This window comes from Electrophorus electricus, chromosome 4 (genome assembly GCF_041902795.1).
Source record: "Electrophorus electricus isolate QZ-2024a chromosome 4, ASM4190279v1, whole genome shotgun sequence".
NCBI lineage: Eukaryota > Metazoa > Chordata > Actinopteri > Gymnotiformes > Gymnotidae > Electrophorus > Electrophorus electricus.
The window spans coordinates 28023941-28043558 of NC_137500.1; the positions used below are offsets into that span (position 1 = coordinate 28023941).

Genomic DNA, 19618 nt, shown 5'->3' on the forward strand with positions numbered 1-19618 from the left:
GTAGACAACACTCTCTCTGTGTGTCTGTGTGTCTGTCCACCAACGAGTCCCCACAAATACTGCGTGTGGGTGCACAAAGAGTGAATGATCACCCCTCCAGATTTAGCAGTATGGAAAATTCTGTTTTTGCAACGAATTTAGTGCCATATCTGGATCAATGTTTCTATGAATTTAAATCTAGTCAATACTGAATTTTAAGATGCCTTGTTAAGCAACACTTATGTAGTGGTCAAATAAATAGGGTATTGTAATATAACTGTATCAACACTCACATTTATGTTTACGGACATTAACACTAACTGATATATTTTATTCTGATAAAATACCAATGAAAATGTGGAATTGAGCACAAACAGGTATGAACAGATCATGAACAAAAAGGAAAAACTCAAATCAACAGAAGTTCATAATATTTTAGGAGCTTGGTATATTTAGAAGGACTGAGTTCTTATAAGTGAAAAAGTTGTTGATAAGAATTAAAGAATGGGCTCAGTTCAGCGTCTCACTGACTAGACATAACGTACTGCTTTTGGCAGCCTAGTCTAACGAATGAATGACAGGTCTAGCGAGATACATCAGAACCAAATTAAAACCAACGTGTGTTCAGCATTTATCGTGTAGCTGGTGAATGCGTAATCTTGGGATCTTACCTAATTCATTCGAAGTTTAAAAACAATAAAACTGACTACTTGACAGGGTATGAACAGAGCAAATTAACTTCAAATGTAAATCTCCACACATGCTGTGGAAATTTGATCCGTTTCGGAAAAGAATATATAAAACACTAAGTTAATTGCCAAATGCAAGCGGTACAAGAATTTTGTCCTACGGAGGGATCCGTAGCTAGCTCATAGCACTGCAAAGTTTAGGTGTGCAGAATCTTGAAGTGATAGCTATCCTATACTATAGTGTTTTGTGTCGCATTTCCTTCAGAGATACGACATATGTCTGTTAAGACAATGAAAATAACCAAATGTTAGGTTATACCTGTACGGGGCTAGCTAGCTGGGATACATAGGCTACTTTTAGTTCGTACTTTCACTCCTTCAGCATCAAACACCTTAGCTAAGATAGCTAGCTAGAAGCTAACGCTAAACTAAACTAGCCACCCAACTTGCTAAATAACCAATATAAAATAGCCATTAAGTAGTATAATGTAATTAGATAACAGCTTGTATCATTGGGCAACCTTACCCGTTGTCTGGTAAGTCACATAGCTATCTAGTTATGCTGTCATATCTGACAGATAGGTTAGCTAAACATTTTTCAGTCTCTTAGAATGTTTAGCTAGCTAGCATAGCTAGTTAGGCTAACGCTAGTTGGCTAATTTGAAACGAACGAAGATGTAGTTGTTAGATAGGCTAACGCTAGCTGGCTGCACTGCCAAAGATTTTTGAACGCCGGGGTTTTGGCTCATAACCGATCCAGACAGCATTTCAACATTGGTCGGACCTTAAGTCAACGAGACATTTGTGTTTTGGTATGAAATAATCGTACCGACAAGCTGTTTTTGACGCTTTTTAGGAGTGAAGGATCTTAATTGTCACGTTAGATCATATTTCGCGGCCTTGTAATGTAATTATCACTTGATGATGACTTGAAGACGTCTAGGTCATATGTACCCCAGCTTTATATAGAAATGGCAGAACTGCGATGCAGGAGAGAGAAGGACGACCCTGCGTCTGAAGGACCATTAGGCCGGCTTTACGAAGGTAGGTTTTTGGTTTTTTTGGGTACTTTCTTGTATGTGCATTTTATAACACTATAAACGTTCATCTTAATCGTTTAATTGCCAGAGCACAACTTTTTTTTATGTCAACTTGTTATCCCGAATGTAGTTTTAAGGACGTTAGTAGGTCCTTGGGTAAACTGTTGTGAAACATTTGAAAAGTTGAAACGACAGACGAGGACGACAGCACTGCGACACGCGCAGGTGCAGAGGTCGGAACGGCGGATGGCGCGCACGCAGATGGAGAAGGTCCCACAGCTGGGGACGCAAGAAAGGGTGGCACGGATGTAGAGGGCGCCTCATCCCCTAAAGAGGAAGAGAAAGTAGATCATCTCTCCGCTAACGGCACAGGCTCAGCCGAAGGAGCTCACAGATGCAGTAAATGTGAGCCTTTCTACCCTGCCAAGGTTTTGATAGTGAAATACTTGCGCCACGCTTTTTTTGTTTTGTGTTGCTGAGTCATCTTTGATATGTTTTTGTTTGCTCACACAGACTGCTGACAAAGTTGTTTTGGTTATTACATTTCAAGTCAAGCACATTTGTAACTGTGGAAGAGGGTGTGAGAGAAATTGGTCTCAGGTTACATTAGTCATGTTGGTGCTTTTGCTTTCAGAATCCTGAATGTGTAATCATGGTTAATGTGGCAGCTCTCCTTACATTTGTTAACGTGTGGATCACTGCAAACAACTCTTTACTTACAGGTTCATAATTTAGTTTACATACACTGTGTACATGCATGTTGTAGTTGTGGCCATATCACAGTGCTTGTTGTTAAACAGTTATGACCTGGCTATTGTGCACCTGACTGTATTGATCATAGTTTCTCTCTCTTTATTTGCTCTCTCTCTTACCACCCCCACCCCCCAGTAGCTGTTCTTTTGCAGCGTGTAGTGAAGTTGTTCATTGGTTGCCTAGCAGCAGTGACCTGTGGGATGATATATGCTGTGTACCTGTCTACCTACCACGAGAGGAAGTTCTGGTTCTCTAGTCGGCAGGTGAGGTGGCACCATGTTTGGTATTTGCATTGAGAGCACGTTCCAAGCCCTCACCCACCCCACTCAGGTGTAAAAAGGCATGTTTGTGTTCATCCAGTTTCCTCTTTGTGTACCTAGTTGAAGGCAGTAGTAAAAACACAGATTCTATGATTATGAAACTCTGAAGCATGTGTTTTCATGTTTTTATTTTTAGGAGATGGAGAGGGAAATTACCTTCCAGGGAGGCAGTGGTCTCTATTACTACTACTACAAACACATGCTCTTTGCCTCTTCCTTCGAGAAGGGTAATAAAACTCTAGCCTTGCTCTTTCTGTGAAATATTTAGTTATGCAGATGGAACAAAACATTACGCAGGCATATATCACTGTCTGCTGTTTAGTAATATTCATGTCTGAGGGTTAACAATATTTACAACACCTTTTTAAAGTTATTTTAAAAATGTATTTCAGAACATGCATGTACAGTTACCATGTCAAATTTAGTCTAATTGATCCCTGTTTTCTCTCCCCTTCTGTGCAGGTGTGTATGAGCTAACGCGGGATAACAGGACCGTGTCGGGCCAGACCATAAACGCAGTAGAGCAGCTGTCGCTCTACCCAGAGCTCCTCTGCAGTTTGCTCTATAAGCTCAGTGGCAGTCAGGTCTCACCTTCCTCACATTTGTTCGTGTTTATCTTTATCCGCGGACGCTCTTGTTATGGCTGTGTGTGTGCTGCTAGTGCTGTTTACATTCCCAGCAATATCTTTTTAAAGGAAAAATAAAACCTAAAATAAATGTTTCTGCCATAATGTCTGAATTTACCCAAATTCACCTGTAATCTTCTCTCTCGCTCTCGTGCTGTAGGACTCTATTGAGCCGGTGTATTTCTACATAGGGGTGGTGTTTGGTCTGCAGGCTGTGTATGTCACGGCGCTGTTTGTGTGCAGCTGGGTGATGAGTGGTACCTGGGTGGCAGGCTTGCTGGCCGTGGCCTGGTATATCATCAACAGGTGAGACTGTTTCAGGCGTGCACTGGGACCCTGTACGCTGCTAGTTTACTCTGTTCTCAGGACTGTCTTCACATCAGTGATACTTTTAGGTTCATCTTGTGGTGTTCCCGAGCACTTTGAAATTGTGCCGTTAAGCTGTCTCTGTGTTTGGTGTATTAAACATTTGGGTCCAGTGATGACGTCTGAGACACTTCAGGTTTGTCGGGTTTACGTAACTGTAGGCACGTTTTCTTGCTGGTGAGTTGGTGTATTTATCATTAACGTGCGTGCGTAGCTTGACGCACACGGCTGCTGTCCCTCTCTTTGACTGTGCGCTGCAGGCCGGACACGACAACCGTGGTCTACGCCATCCCCCTGCGCGACAACTGGGCCCTGCCGTACTTCTCCTGCCAAGTAGCTGCCCTGACCAGCTTCCTCAGCAACAACATCAGCGCTGCTACAGAGGTGTGCATGCGCCAGCAGCACCTGAACAATCCGTACGCCTGCCACTTTCCCTCCGCAGGCTCCGCTTTTCAGCGGCCTTACAGGCGCGGAATTTAGTTGTGTTGCTGGGTTTTATTAGGTGGTTGTTTTTGTCTGTGCTGTTTGCGTGTGTTTTAAGGAGGCTGGTTTCTGTGTGTTGTAGATGTTCTGTTACCTGCTGATGAGTGTGACGACATTCACCTTCATCGTGATGTGGGAGCACGGCCACTACGTGCTGTTTGTACAGGGTGTGGTGCTGTTACTGCTGGACTGCTTTGACTTGATACCAGCCCGCAAGGTACCCCCCACCCCACCCCACCCCACACACACGCGCACACACACACACCAACTGAATGACTTCTCTCCCTCCTTCTCGGGTCTGGGGACAGACGGCGGACATCCACAAAGTGTATCTGAGCTCCTTGCTGCTGGCCTATGTCCTCCAGTACCAGAGATCAGCTCTTCTCTCCTCCCCCCTCCTCAGTCTGCTCGTAGCCAGCCTGCTGGCCAGGTACCTCCAGGTAACAACCCCCACCCCACCTCAAACCAGGTAACCTCATGCCCCCCACTGCTGACAATGTGTCACATGCTTGTTGTAACCTCATATGTTCACCATTGTAGCAGAACATGAAGATGGGGCCCCTGGTGGCCAGGCTGATGAAGCTCGTTCTGCACCTCTATCTGGTCTTCACCACAGGCATCACCTTCAACTATCTGGTGAAGGTGAGACCGAGACAGCTGCTGTGTGTGCTACATAGCCCAGGAGAAGGTTTCTTTCCACGCGACTGGCAGGTCTGAATGCCTACTTCTTTCTTTTTGTAGAAGATTCTTCCAGTGGATCAGAGTGATTTTATTCTGAAATTTCTGGAAGTCAAGTTTGGACTAAATTCAACAACGTGAGATTCAACACACACACACAGCAGTCCACCACATGCTTCTGACTACTGCCAAGAACCATCTTTACAAAACAAGAATTCCTTCACATACTGTGTGTGTGTGTGTGTGTGTGTGTGCACGCGCGCACGCGCATGTGTCTGTGTTGTCAGGGAGTTCATCCCCAATCTGCTGCTGTGTGAGGAGGGATTCCAGTCCCCAGGACAGGACCTCTTCCTTCGTCTCACTCAGGCCTCTGTCCTGCCGTTCTATGTACTGGTGATGCTTGTATGTCTGTTTTCCACCATGCAGGCCATCTACAGGAGACTCAGGTTTGTCTGTGTGAGGCACACAGTTGTGGCTCTGTTTCTACATGTTGTTGTTTGTGTGGTCATGATCAGCTGAAGGCCATTAACAGGTAAAATCGTGGCTGGTGAGCTGTCCAATCATAGGGAAGCATTCTGGTTGCCATTCTTGGAGAGGATGATGGGTAATGTATTTCTGTGTGCAGTGGAGAGCGTTTGATGGGCGGTGTGCAGATGGAGCAGGGGCGGATAGGAGAGCGTCCAGAGGTGATCTACCACGTGTTCCACACGCTGCTGTTTGGAGCACTCGCCATGCTGTTTCAAGGGTAGATGAGTTCATTCACCACCACTGTCCACTACACTACTAATAACCACCCCTGTCCACTGCTTTGGTTATGCTGACGGTGAACACTGCTACCTCAGGTGTGAGTCGTTGTCTGCTAATGGTCAGTGCTGTAGTGAAGCTGTGGGGATTAATGAAGTGAGATGTGTGTGACTGGGCCCTGTCCAGGGAGCGCGTGTGTGTCTGACCGTTCCTGTCGCCTCTCCCGCACTGTAGCATGAAGTACCTGTGGACACCGTATGTGTGTGCGTTCACTGCGTTTGGAGTGTGTTCTCCTGAGCTGTGGGTGACCGTGTTCAGATGGGTCAGACTGAAGTCGGTCCACCCTGTAGTACTGGTGGGTATGGATGGACGGACGGATGGATGGATTCTCAGTATACCCCATAATACTCTTTGGCCTGTTCTACTCAGAGAGCAATTACTCTTGGTGGTGTTTTACAGGCGCTAATACTGAGCACAGCAGTACCCACCATCATTGCCTTCAGCTTATGGAGGGAGGTGAGTGTGAGAGTCTGTGAGGGACACGGGTTTGAGAGGCTGTCATTGTGTTTTAAATTTTGACACTGCAGAAACCTTCACAATAACAATAAACTGTCTGGCAGTTATTGTAAATGTTTATGTTCTCACACTGGTCTTTCATTAATGACATTATGATAATGCTTTATAATTGTTGACTGAAGTTTTTATTTCTGAAAATGTGTGGGGTGGGGGGTGGGGGGACATGACTTTATGTAAGGCAGGGAGGGGGTTGTGTAACATGCTCTATTTCTTTGCAGTTTTTTCCACGCGTGTTGTCTGAACTAACTGAGGTTCAGGAGTTTTATGATCCGGACACCGTGGAGCTCATGAACTGGATTAAGTGAGTTTGAGATGTACAGAAACGCGTGTTCTTTTACTCTGTGTGTGTGTGTGTGTGTGTGTGTGTGTGTGTGTGTGTGTATACACGTGTGTATGAGGTGAATGGGAGAGTTCCTGCAAATAGAAAATGTTTCTCTACATTGTTCATCCTTTTATCTAAACAGATTTTATTGGCAGTAAATTAACTTTTAAATCTCTTAACTTTGGTGAGCAAAATGAACTTTGTGTATAAAGTGATGAAAGATGTGAAGTGGATTTGGTAGAGGCTGGTGGGTAATGTAGTTCTCTGAAGCATTATTGATGAGCAGTGCTGTGTGTCTCTCTGACTGTCTTCTGTAGGAGTCACGCTCCACTGGCAGCTGTGTTTGCTGCCAGTCCTGCATTGCTGGGCACAGTGAAGGTGTGCACAGGGTGGCCAGTCACCAGCCTCCCCCTCTACACTGACCTCAGCCTACTACAGAGGAGTGAGAGTGTGAGTATGTATACGTGTGTGTGTGTGTGTGTGTGTGTGTGTGTGTGTGTGTGTGTGTGTGTGTGTCACCAGTCTCCCTCTCTAAACTGACCTCGGCCTACCGTAGAGGAGTGAGAGTCAGTACACGCGTGTGTGTGGTATCTCTGTCAGGGACCTCGGGGCACTTGACGTTCTTTTGAATTAATGTCATTGCCACACATGGGCTGGTATTGGTGAAACATTTCTCCTGCAGATCTGCTGACCTAGGATCTGGTTTTGTGAATACTTCTCATGGAGAGCACAGACACACACGACTTTGCAGAGTACCTTGAAATAGGAAGTTGTGTGTGTGTGGGTTTTTTTAAAGGTTAGTTGATCCCAGAACATGGTGCTGCCTGCCAGAAACTTCACAGAGCTGCATCCAGACAGACTTTTGCTCTTCTGTGTTCCACTGTGGAAGGCTACTTGAGCGGTGGACTATTTTACTAGCATGTGGGAGTATTCTGAGCGATGTGACGTCATGTTTGTGGCATCATGTTAGAGTCTGTACTGACATAGGTGAGGTCTGTGGTTAAGGTGTTGACCCTGTAGAACTGAGCTACACAAATCACAACCCTGCAGACGCAGCTCCTGCAAATTCATCGCTTTCCCCTCACCGAATGCTGTGAGGATAAAGAAATGGTTTCACGCATTGTTCAGCTACATGAAATAACAAAATCCAGGACTTCATTTTGATTCGAGATTGAGATTTGTGTGCTTGCTCCTGACTTGCTCCTGACTGAAACTCTCAATTGTGCGTGTTTTTGTGTGTGCACAGACGTATCAGGTGTATGCCATGCGCTCTGCTGAGGAGGTCTACAAGCTTCTTACGGCTCAGCAGAGCAGCTTCGTGATCGTGGAGGAGGAGCTGTGTAACCAGATGAGCTCTGTCAGAGGCTGTAGGATCAAAGACTTGCTCGACTACGCCAATGGACATGTTCGTCAAACTTTATATTGAAAAGATTTAATTACACCTATTACAAATCAAATACTGACTTGTAATAAGCGTATTGTATTTTTGTTCTAGAAAAACGAATTCTAGTTTAAGGGATTTGTTATTTTCGTGTTGTCCACTAGGTGGTGTATGACAAAGGTGAGACGTACACTTTCGCCAAGTACGGGCGATTTTGTCACGAGATCAAAATGAACTACTCCCCGTACACCAACTACTTCACGCGGGTGTTCTGGAACCGCTCGTACCACGTCTACCGCGTGAACTCCGTCATCTCCTTCCAGTACTGAGGGTCATCGTTTACTCGCCATCACTCCTTTCTGTTTTTGCTTGCTTTCTGTCGTTTTTCTCCTGCTCTCTGAACTTTAGCGCCATTTTGCATCAGACTCCTTGACTGTGAGCTCTGAAATGCCATGAGATTTAAAAATTTTTGTTTTGTTTTTTTAGGATTGTTTTACTCTGAATCAGATTCTAATTATGCACAGAGTTTTGGTGCTGGGTGTGTGTGTGTGTGTACGTACACATCTCTGTCCTTAATATATTCCATATGACTCAAGAAAGAAAGCAACCAGATCACAAAGTCCAGTCACAGCACACAGTAAGTAAGTATTGTGGGTAATGTGGTTTTAGAGTTTGAGAATAGTGCAGGCTGGTTCTGTGGCTGCCTCAAAAAGGAATTTATTATGCCATGTCTTTTTAGGGCTGCTATTACTGGAAATGTCTAAGCAAGTGACACACATTTCTCAGCTGTTCTGTCTAATCCCATAGTGGAGGAGAAAGTTTTACCTTTACACTAATGAGAACAACCCCCCTTGTATTAGATTTATATTGCCACTTCCTGCATAACACACCTGCAGTGCTGTAGTACCCTTCCTCTGTCTGCAGGCTTTGCTGCACTGGCAAGCACCTTGGAGTCTTAAAACTATACAAATGCCTGATTAGGCTTGTCTAAGGTGTTGACACAGACGTGGGGCATCTTCAGCACCTGGAACCGTCCCTGCTGGTGCTGTGACAGTTCCAGGCATCACCTGGCTGCTCAGAAATCTGTCAGGTTTTCCCCACATGTTTTTTTTGTGTGTGTATAGGCACATAATGAAACAAATATATATCTTGCCTAAAGATGCAAGTTTGTTTTTCTCCCCTTAAAATAAGCCCTGATTTAAATTAATCAATCTCTGAAGTCACAAGCCATTTTTTCTGTTGTCCCTGTCTTGAGGCCAGTGCTTGATAGGCTCTGGTAACAAATGATGATGAATATTGGGCAAATATTCAAATCTACACTGTATTTGCAGCTCAGATACTGACGTTTACAATAAGCAATTGTATCTACGTTGGTGGTGAAGGCATTTTCTTGCAATGAGTTGCACCTTTGATAGAATACTGTCTTCAGTCTGTGTGATCATGTGATGTTTTGTTGTGAACAGTACATGGTCATATTAAATCAACTGTACACACCAGCAGACTGGTTTGCAATTTTATGGATTGTCTTGTCTTAGTATTTCATATTGTCCTGTGTTCAGTGTGATGTAACTTGTTTTATACACTTGTCATGATGAGAAGTTTCTTTGCTCTGGTCTGAATCAGTTAACGAGTTTGTAAACTTGGAGTATTTTCCCCTCTCGGTTGGGAATGTTTTCACGCGAAAAATGCCAGCGCTCCAAAATGCGTCAGAACAAGCCAGACCTGTCGGGTCAGACCTGTTGGTCAGACCTGTCGGGGCGGGAGGAAGAAGGTCCTATTGAGTGCATATTTCTACGGTGTTTAACAAGGAGAGATGGCAGAGATGTCATTTTTCATAGCTGTAGCAAGTAATCGATACCTAATCTAATCCTAATATCTAATTAGTGTACCAGGGTAATATGCAACTTGCTGGTGCAGCTGATAGTTGGGTCGGATCGAGGTCAGAGCACATTCTCATCGCAAAGTTCCAGAGTTAGTTTGGGACCGGACCGAGACCATCTCATCTCAAGGGTCTCGTTGCGCCTGTTTTGGTTCGCGTCCGATCGCAGTTACTGTATTCACACCTGTGCAAACGAATCGACTCAAGGGTGAAAACCGATTCAACCGGACTCTGGTTTCACTCGAGAACTTCGAACGTCAAGTACGGCTCTGCTTGAAAAACCACGCTTCAAGTCTCATGGAAGACAAGCATGGCGACTATTCTCTGTCCTGGCTCAAACTCGGAACAAACGTCCACTGGCTGTCTGGACAGCAGAGTCGTTTGCTGTCTTCAAACGCAGACTGAAGACCTGTCTGTTTGTGGAATATTTAAATGACCACTGACCCTGCTCCTATGTTGACTAACTGAAACTAGTAGTTCTTGGTATCTTGGACTCTAACCTGCTGTACTGTACTAGGATGTGTTCTATGAGGAAATGACGAAGCACTTTAGTCATAAGAGTGTCTGCTAATAGCTGAAAATGTAAATGTACAAAGTCCAGTTGTGAAAACACCCTAAAAGGAAGGAACGGAGCAACAAACAATTTAAACGAATAAGTAGTAATCCTAATAGATAACGGTAACAGTTACCATTTGAACTGATTGAAATTCACAGTAAAAAAGTAAATGTGCAATTCTGCTGTATAAGGTATATTGCATTATGTAATTATTTGTTTGTGTTTGGTTTTCTAACAACCCAGTAGAGTGTGCTATCTTGAAGATTAAATCATCTATGAATCCTGGGCAGATTAATCTTGACAAATTGTGTTTTGTAATTAAGTGAGGGGCAAGTGAACTCCCTTAGTTACAAAACACTTTGTAAAGAACACTGCTTATATTCATAGGAAGCTCTACACTTAGATCGACTAGGTGGTTATTTGCTTGTGGGGGGAATGTGAGATATCAGCTCTGAAAGGTGACGTAATAATCTACTTTCACGCTTCGTTCACAAATATTTTGCGCCAGCCGGGAATTGAACCCGCGTTACGAGAAGGGGAATCTTGCATGATACCACTACATCACTGGCGCTGTCTTGAGAGTCTCTTGTCCATTAATCAGTTAAACGATACAAAAGATCGTTCAATTTTGGCTGATCATTAAAGGCACCTTGTCGGTTTTTTCTTTGAGAATAAACAGGAAAAGTATTATTTGTAGAAGCAGTGTAGCGTCGTAGCGGAAGAACCAGATAAGAAAACACAAATTTAAACAGAAAGGAATGGGATTTATCGAACCAAACAGACAAATTCACCAGAAACAACAAAAATCTTAATTTTGAACCAGATGGGTCTGCGGTTAGGCACAGTGCTGTGCTCCTCTCTGGTCTGCTGGTGACCACATACGTCCCTCGTCATACATCCTTAGAGTCGAACTGTGAACCCAAAGCCCATTGGATGCATGAATGCAGACTGTAGGATACTCATTCGAGGCAGATTATGTGTGAGCAAAGATAAAACCCCTTAAACATACACACATAATTTGCAGCACTTGCAGGCCAGTGCTTCATAGGCTCTGGTAACAAATGCTGATGAATATTGGGCAAATATTCAAATCTACACTGTATTTGCAGCTCAGATACTGATGCTTAGAATAAGCAATTGTATCTACGTTGGTGGTGAAGGCATTTTCTTGCAATAAGTTGCACCTTTGATAGAATACTGTCTTCAGTCTGTGTGATCATGTGATGTTTTGTTGTGAACAGTACATGGTCATATTAAATCAACTGTACACACCAGCAGACTGGTTTGCAATTTTATGGATTGTCTTGTCTTAGTATTTCATATTGTCCTGTGTTCAGTGTGATGTAACTTGTTTTATACACTTGTCATGATGAGAAGTTTCTTTGCTCTGGTCTGAATCAGTTAACGAGTTTGTAAACTTGGAGTATTTTCCCCTCTCGGTTGGGAATGTTTTCACGCGAAAAATGCCAGCGCTCCAAAATGCGTCAGAACAAGCCAGACCTGTCGGGTCAGACCTGTTGGTCAGACCTGTCGGGGCGGGAGGAAGAAGGTCCTATTGAGTGCATATTTCTACGGTGTTTAACAAGGAGAGATGGCAGAGATGTCATTTTTCATAGCTGTAGCAAGTAATCGATACCTAATCTAATCCTAATATCTAATTAGTGTACCAGGGTAATATGCAACTTGCTGGTGCAGCTGATAGTTGGGTCGGATCGAGGTCAGAGCACATTCTCATTGCAAAGTTCCAGAGTTAGTTTGGGACCGGACCGAGACCATCTCATCTCAAGGGTCTCGTTGCGCCTGTTTTGGTTCGCGTCCGATCGCAGTTACTGTATTCACACCTGTGCAAACGAATCGACTCAAGGGTGAAAACCGATTCAACCGGACTCTGGTTTCACTCGAGAACTTCGAACGTCAAGTACGGCTCTGCTTGAAAAACCACGCTTCAAGTCTCATGGAAGACAAGCATGGCGACTATTCTCTGTCCTGGCTCAAACTCGGAACAAACGTCCACTGGCTGTCTGGACAGCAGAGTCGTTTGCTGTCTTCAAACGCAGACTGAAGACCTGTCTGTTTGTGGAATATTTAAATGACCACTGACCCTGCTCCTATGTTGACTAACTGAAACTAGTAGTTCTTGGTATCTTGGACTCTAACCTGCTGTACTGTACTAGGATGTGTTCTATGAGGAAATGACGAAGCACTTTAGTCATAAGAGTGTCTGCTAATAGCTGAAAATGTAAATGTACAAAGTCCAGTTGTGAAAACACCCTAAAAGGAAGGAACGGAGCAACAAACAATTTAAACGAATAAGTAGTAATCCTAATAGATAACGGTAACAGTTACCATTTGAACTGATTGAAATTCACAGTAAAAAAGTAAATGTGCAATTCTGCTGTATAAGGTATATTGCATTATGTAATTATTTGTTTGTGTTTGGTTTTCTAACAACCCAGTAGAGTGTGCTATCTTGAAGATTAAATCATCTATGAATCCTGGGCAGATTAATCCTGACAAATTGTGTTTTGTAATTAAGTGAGGGGCAAGTGAACTCCCTTAGTTACAAAACACTTTGTAAAGAACACTGCTTATATTCATAGGAAGCTCTACACTTAGATCGATTAGGTGGTTATTTGCTTGTGGGGGGAATGTGAGATATCAGCTCTGAAAGGTGACGTAATAATCTACTTTCACGGTTCGTTCACAAATATTTTGCGCCAGCCGGGAATTGAACCCGGGTTACGAGAATGGGAATCTTGCATGATACCGTTACATCACTGGCGCTGTCTTGAGAGTCTCTTGTCCATTAATCAGTTAAACGATACAAAAGATCGTTCAATTTTGGCTGATCATTAAAGGCACGTTGTCGGTTTTTTCTTTGAGAATAAACAGGAAAAGTATTATTTGTAGAAGCAGTGTAGCGTCGTAGCGGAAGAACCAGATAAGAAAACACAAATTTAAACAGAAAGGAATGGGATTTATCGAACCAAACAGACAAATTCACCAGAAACAACAAAAATCTTAATTTTGAACCAGATGTGTCTGCGGTTAGGCACAGTGCTGTGCTCCTCTCTGGTCTGCTGGTGACCACATACGTCCCTCGTCATACATCCTTAGAGTCTAACTGTGAACCCAAAGCCCATTGGATGCATGAATGCAGACTGTAGGATACTCATTCGAGGCAGATTATGTGTGAGCAAAGATAAAACCCCTTAAACATACACACATAATTTGCAGCACTTGCAGGCCAGTGCTTCATAGGCTCTGGTAACAAATGCTGATGAATATTGGGCAAATATTCAAATCTACACTGTATTTGCAGCTCAGATACTGATGCTTAGAATAAGCAATTGTATCTACGTTGGTGGTGAAGGCATTTTCTTGCAATGAGTTGCACCTTTGATAGAATACTGTCTTCAGTCTGTGTGATCATGTGATGTTTTGTTGTGAACAGTACATGGTCATATTAAATCAACTGTACACACCAGCAGACTGGTTTGCAATTTTATGGATTGTCTTGTCTTAGTATTTCATATTGTCCTGTGTTCAGTGTGATGTAACTTGTTTTATACACTTGTCATGATGAGAAGTTTCTTTGCTCTGGTCTGAATCAGTTAACGAGTTTGTAAACTTGGAGTATTTTCCCCTCTCGGTTGGGAATGTTTTCACGCGAAAAATGCCAGCGCTCCAAAATGCGTCAGAACAAGCCAGGTGCGAACGTTCTCTCCGCTTATTGGTCAGACCTGTCGGGGCGGGAGGAAGAAGGTCCTATTGAGTGCATATTTCTACGGTGTTTAACAAGGAGAGATGGCAGAGATGTCATTTTTCATAGCTGTAGCAAGTAATCGATACCTAATCTAATCCTAATATCTAATTAGTGTACCAGGGTAATATGCAACTTGCTGGTGCAGCTGATAGTTGGGTCGGATCGAGGTCAGAGCACATTCTCATCGCAAAGTTCCAGAGTTAGTTTGGGACCGGACCGAGACCATCTCATCTCAAGGGTCTCGTTGCGCCTGTTTTGGTTCGCGTCCGATCGCAGTTACTGTATTCACACCTGTGCAAACGAATCGACTCAAGGGTGAAAACCGATTCAACCGGACTCTGGTTTCACTCGAGAACTTCGAACGTCAAGTACGGCTCTGCTTGAAAAACCACGCTTCAAGTCTCATGGAAGACAAGCATGGCGACTATTCTCTGTCCTGGCTCAAACTCGGAACAAACGTCCACTGGCTGTCTGGACAGCAGAGTCGTTTGCTGTCTTCAAACGCAGACTGAAGACCTGTCTGTTTGTGGAATATTTAAATGACCACTGACCCTGCTCCTATGTTGACTAACTGAAACTAGTAGTTCTTGGTATCTTGGACTCTAACCTGCTGTACTGTACTAGGATGTGTTCTATGAGGAAATGACGAAGCACTTTAGTCATAAGAGTGTCTGCTAATAGCTGAAAATGTAAATGTACAAAGTCCAGTTGTGAAAACACCCTAAAAGGAAGGAACGGAGCAACAAACAATTTAAACGAATAAGTAGTAATCCTAATAGATAACGGTAACAGTTACCATTTGAACTGATTGAAATTCACAGTAAAAAAGTAAATGTGCAATTCTGCTGTATAAGGTATATTGCATTATGTAATTATTTGTTTGTGTTTGGTTTTCTAACAACCCAGTAGAGTGTGCTATCTTGAAGATTAAATCATCTATGAATCCTGGGCAGATTAATCCTGACAAATTGTGTTTTGTAATTAAGTGAGGGGCAAGTGAACTCCCTTAGTTACAAAACACTTTGTAAAGAACACTGCTTATATTCATAGGAAGCTCTACACTTAGATCGACTAGGTGGTTATTTGCTTGTGGGGGGAATGTGAGATATCAGCTCTGAAAGGTGACGTAATAATCTACTTTCACGCCTCGTTCACAAATATTTTGCACCAGCCGGGAATTGAACCCGGGTTACGAGAATGGGAATCTTGCATGATACCACTACATCACTGGCGCTGTCTTGAGAGTCTTTTGTCCATTAATCAGTTAAACGATACAAAAGATCGTTCAATTTTGGCTGATCATTAAAGGCACGTTGTCGGTTTTTTCTTTGAGAATAAACAGGAAAAGTATTATTTGTAGAAGCAGTGTAGCGTCGTAGCGGAAGAACCAGATAAGAAAACACAAATTTAAACAGAAAGGAATGGGATTTATCGAACCAAACAGACAAATTCACCAGAAACAACAAAAATCTTAATTTTGAACCAGATGGGTCTGCGGTTAGGCACAGTGCTGTGCTCCTCTCTGGTCTGCTGGTGACCACATACGTCCCTCGTCATACATCCTTAGAGTCTAACTGTGAACCCAAAGCCCATTGGATGCATGAATGCAGACTGTAGGATACTCATTCGAGGCAGATTATGTGTGAGCAAAGATAAAACCCCTTAAACATACACACATAATTTGCAGCACTTGCAGGCCAGTGCCTCATAGGCTCTGGTAACAAATGCTGATGAATATTGGGCAAATATTCAAATCTACACTGTATTTGCAGCTCAGATACTGATGCTTAGAATAAGCAATTGTATCTACGTTGGTGGTGAAGGCATTTTCTTGCAATAAGTTGCACCTTTGATAGAATACTGTCTTCAGTCTGTGTGATCATGTGATGTTTTGTTGTGAACAGTACATGGTCATATTAAATCAACTGTACACACCAGCAGACTGGTTTGCAATTTTATGGATTGTCTTGTCTTAGTATTTCATATTGTCCTGTGTTCAGTGTGATGTAACTTGTTTTATACACTTGTCATGATGAGAAGTTTCTTTGCTCTGGTCTGAATCAGTTAACGAGTTTGTAAACTTGGAGTATTTTCCCCTCTCGGTTGGGAATGTTTTCACGCGAAAAATGCCAGCGCTCCAAAATGCGTCAGAACAAGCCAGGTGCGAACGTTCTCTCCGCTTATTGGTCAGACCTGTCGGGGCGGGAGGAAGAAGGTCCTATTGAGTGCATATTTCTACGGTGTTTAACAAGGAGAGATGGCAGAGATGTCATTTTTCATAGCTGTAGCAAGTAATCGATACCTAATCTAATCCTAATATCTAATTAGTGTACCAGGGTAATATGCAACTTGCTGGTGCAGCTGATAGTTGGGTCGGATCGAGGTCAGAGCACATTCTCATCGCAAAGTTCCAGAGTTAGTTTGGGACCGGACCGAGACCATCTCATCTCAAGGGTCTCGTTGCGCCTGTTTTGGTTCGCGTCCGATCGCAGTTACTGTATTCACACCTGTGCAAACGAATCGACTCAAGGGTGAAAACCGATTCAACCGGACTCTGGTTTCACTCGAGAACTTCGAACGTCAAGTACGGCTCTGCTTGAAAAACCACGCTTCAAGTCTCATGGAAGACAAGCATGGCGACTATTCTCTGTCCTGGCTCAAACTCGGAACAAACGTCCACTGGCTGTCTGGACAGCAGAGTCGTTTGCTGTCTTCAAACGCAGACTGAAGACCTGTCTGTTTGTGGAATATTTAAATGACCACTGACCCTGCTCCTATGTTGACTAACTGAAACTAGTAGTTCTTGGTATCTTGGACTCTAACCTGCTGTACTGTACTAGGATGTGTTCTATGAGGAAATGACGAAGCACTTTAGTCATAAGAGTGTCTGCTAATAGCTGAAAATGTAAATGTACAAAGTCCAGTTGTGAAAACACCCTAAAAGGAAGGAACGGAGCAACAAACAATTTAAACGAATAAGTAGTAATCCTAATAGATAACGGTAACAGTTACCATTTGAACTGATTGAAATTCACAGTAAAAAAGTAAATGTGCAATTCTGCTGTATAAGGTATATTGCATTATGTAATTATTTGTTTGTGTTTGGTTTTCTAACAACCCAGTAGAGTGTGCTATCTTGAAGATTAAATCATCTATGAATCCTGGGCAGATTAATCCTGACAAATTGTGTTTTGTAATTAAGTGAGGGGCAAGTGAACTCCCTTAGTTACAAAACACTTTGTAAAGAACACTGCTTATATTCATAGGAAGCTCTACACTTAGATCGACTAGGTGGTTATTTGCTTGTGGGGGGAATGTGAGATATCAGCTCTGAAAGGTGACGTAATAATCTACTTTCACGCTTCGTTCACAAATATTTTGCGCCAGCCGGGAATTGAACCCGGGTTACGAGAATGGGAATCTTGCATGATACCACTACATCACTGGCGCTGTCTTGAGAATCTCCTGTCCATTAATCAGTTAAACGATACAAAAGATCGTTCAATTTTGGCTGATCATTAAAGGCACGTTGTCGGTTTTTTCTTTGAGAATAAACAGGAAAAGTATTATTTGTAGAAGCAGTGTAGCGTCGCAGCGGAAGAACCAGATAAGAAAACACAAATTTAAACAGAAAGGAATGGGATTTATCGAACCAAACAGACAAATTCACCAGAAACAACAAAAATCTTAATTTTGAACCAGATGGGTCTGCGGTTAGGCACAGTGCTGTGCTCCTCTCTGGTCTGCTGGTGACCACATACGTCCCTCGTCATACATCCTTAGAGTCTAACTGTGAACCCAAAGCCCATTGGATGCATGAATGCAGACTGTAGGATACTCATTCGAGGCAGATTATGTGTCAGCAAAGATAAAACCCCTTAAACATACACACATAATTTGCAGCACTTGCAGGCCAGTGCTTCATAGGCTCTGGTAACAAATGCTGATGAATATTGGGCAAATATTCAAATCTACACTGTATTTGCAGCTCAGATACTGATGCTTAGAATAAGCAATTGTATCTACGTTGGTGGTGAAGGCATTTTCTTGCAATAAGTTGCACCTTTGATAGAATACTGTCTTCAGTCTGTGTGATCATGTGATGTTTTGTTGTGAACAGTACATGGTCATATTAAATCAACTGTACACACCAGCAGACTGGTTTGCAATTTTATGGATTGTCTTGTCTTAGTATTTCATATTGTCCTGTGTTCAGTGTGATGTAACTTGTTTTATACACTTGTCATGATGAGAAGTTTCTTTAGCTCTGGTCTAAATCAGTTAACGAGTTTGTAAACTTGGAGTATTTTCCCCTCTCGGTTGGGAATGTTTTCACGCGAAAAATGCCAGCGCTCCAAAATGCGTCAGAACAAGCCAGGTGCGAACGTTCTCTCCGCTTATTGGTCAGACCTGTCGGGGCGGGAGGAAGAAGGTCCTATTGAGTGCATATTTCTACGGTGTTTAACAAGGAGAGATGGCAGAGATGTCATTTTTCATAGCTGTAGCAAGTAATCGATACCTAATCTAATCCTAATATCTAATTAGTGTACCAGGGTAATATGCAACTTGCTGGTGCAGCTGATAGTTGGGTCGGATCGAGGTCAGAGCACATTCTCATCGCAAAGTTCCAGAGTTAGTTTGGGACCGGACCGAGACCATCTCATCTCAAGGGTCTCGTTGCGCCTGTTTTGGTTCGCGTCCGATCGCAGTTACTGTATTCACACCTGTGCAAACGAATCGACTCAAGGGTGAAAACCGATTCAACCGGACTCTGGTTTCACTCGAGAACTTCGAACGTCAAGTACGGCTCTGCTTGAAAAACCACGCTTCAAGTCTCATGGAAGACAAGCATGGCGACTATTCTCTGTCCTGGCTCAAACTCGGAACAAACGTCCACTGGCTGTCTGGACAGCAGAGTCGTTTGCTGTCTTCAAACGCAGACTGAAGACCTGTCTGTTTGTGGAATATTTAAATGACCACTGACCCTGCTCCTATGTTGACTAACTGAAACTAGTAGTTCTTGGTATCTTGGACTCTAACCTGCTGTACTGTACTAGGATGTGTTCTATGAGGAAATGACGAAGCACTTTAGTCATAAGAGTGTCTGCTAATAGCTGAAAATGTAAATGTACAAAGTCCAGTTGTGAAAACACCCTAAAAGGAAGGAACGGAGCAACAAACAATTTAAACGAATAAGTAGTAATCCTAATAGATAACGGTAACAGTTACCATTTGAACTGATTGAAATTCACAGTAAAAAAGTAAATGTGCAATTCTGCTGTATAAGGTATATTGCATTATGTAATTATTTGTTTGTGTTTGGTTTTCTAACAACCCAGTAGAGTGTGCTATCTTGAAGATTAAATCATCTATGAATCCTGGGCAGATTAATCCTGACAAATTGTGTTTTGTAATTAAGTGAGGGGCAAGTGAACTCCCTTAGTTACAAAACACTTTGTA

General features: G+C 43.0%; 1 protein-coding gene and 3 non-coding genes across 12 annotated transcripts; 1 reads left to right on the forward strand and 3 right to left on the reverse strand.

The window, feature by feature from the left end:
- Window positions 1-805: 805 nt before the first annotated feature.
- LOC113588608 (putative C-mannosyltransferase DPY19L4) lies at window positions 806-11666 on the forward strand. Of its 9 annotated transcripts, none has more exons than XM_081713065.1 (20): window positions 806-1204; window positions 1628-1712; window positions 1934-2113; window positions 2597-2724; window positions 2918-3008; window positions 3244-3365; window positions 3568-3713; window positions 4034-4157; window positions 4339-4473; window positions 4565-4696; window positions 4797-4898; window positions 4998-5071; window positions 5222-5380; window positions 5560-5679; window positions 5913-6033; window positions 6138-6194; window positions 6473-6555; window positions 6894-7026; window positions 7823-7981; window positions 8122-11666. In XM_081713065.1, the coding sequence occupies exons 2-20, from the start codon at window positions 1640-1642 to the stop codon at window positions 8284-8286; spliced, it is 2304 nt and encodes a 767-aa protein (XP_081569191.1). In that variant the 5' UTR covers window positions 806-1204; window positions 1628-1639; the 3' UTR covers window positions 8287-11666. The 9 variants fall into 9 exon arrangements, with proteins under 9 accessions (XP_081569191.1, XP_026883663.2, XP_026883661.2 ...); XM_027027860.3 differs by having other exon boundaries at window positions 807-1204; window positions 1892-2113; XM_027027862.3 differs by having other exon boundaries at window positions 806-1712; window positions 1892-2113; window positions 4800-4898.
- A 1439-nt stretch (window positions 11667-13105) lies between these two features.
- Window positions 13106-13176, reverse strand: trnag-ccc (transfer RNA glycine (anticodon CCC)). Its single transcript has one exon. It is a non-coding gene; the product is annotated as a tRNA-Gly (tRNA).
- A 2145-nt stretch (window positions 13177-15321) lies between these two features.
- Window positions 15322-15392, reverse strand: trnag-ccc (transfer RNA glycine (anticodon CCC)). The gene has a single exon. It is a non-coding gene; the product is annotated as a tRNA-Gly (tRNA).
- A 2145-nt stretch (window positions 15393-17537) lies between these two features.
- Window positions 17538-17608, reverse strand: trnag-ccc (transfer RNA glycine (anticodon CCC)). The gene has a single exon. It is a non-coding gene; the product is annotated as a tRNA-Gly (tRNA).
- Between the last annotated feature and the right edge of the window lie 2010 nt (window positions 17609-19618).

Bases quoted from the DNA above. Each gene is read 5' to 3' on its own strand.
- LOC113588608 (XM_027027860.3), top strand. From the start codon at position 1,640: ATGGCAGAACTGCGATGCAGGAGAGAGAAGGACGACCCTGCGTCTGAA. The intron at 1,713-1,891 runs GTAGGTTTTTGG...ACATTTGAAAAG, and splicing joins ATTAGGCCGGCTTTACGAAG to TTGAAACGACAGACGAGGAC. The intron at 3,714-4,033 runs GTGAGACTGTTT...TGTGCGCTGCAG, and splicing joins GCCTGGTATATCATCAACAG to GCCGGACACGACAACCGTGG.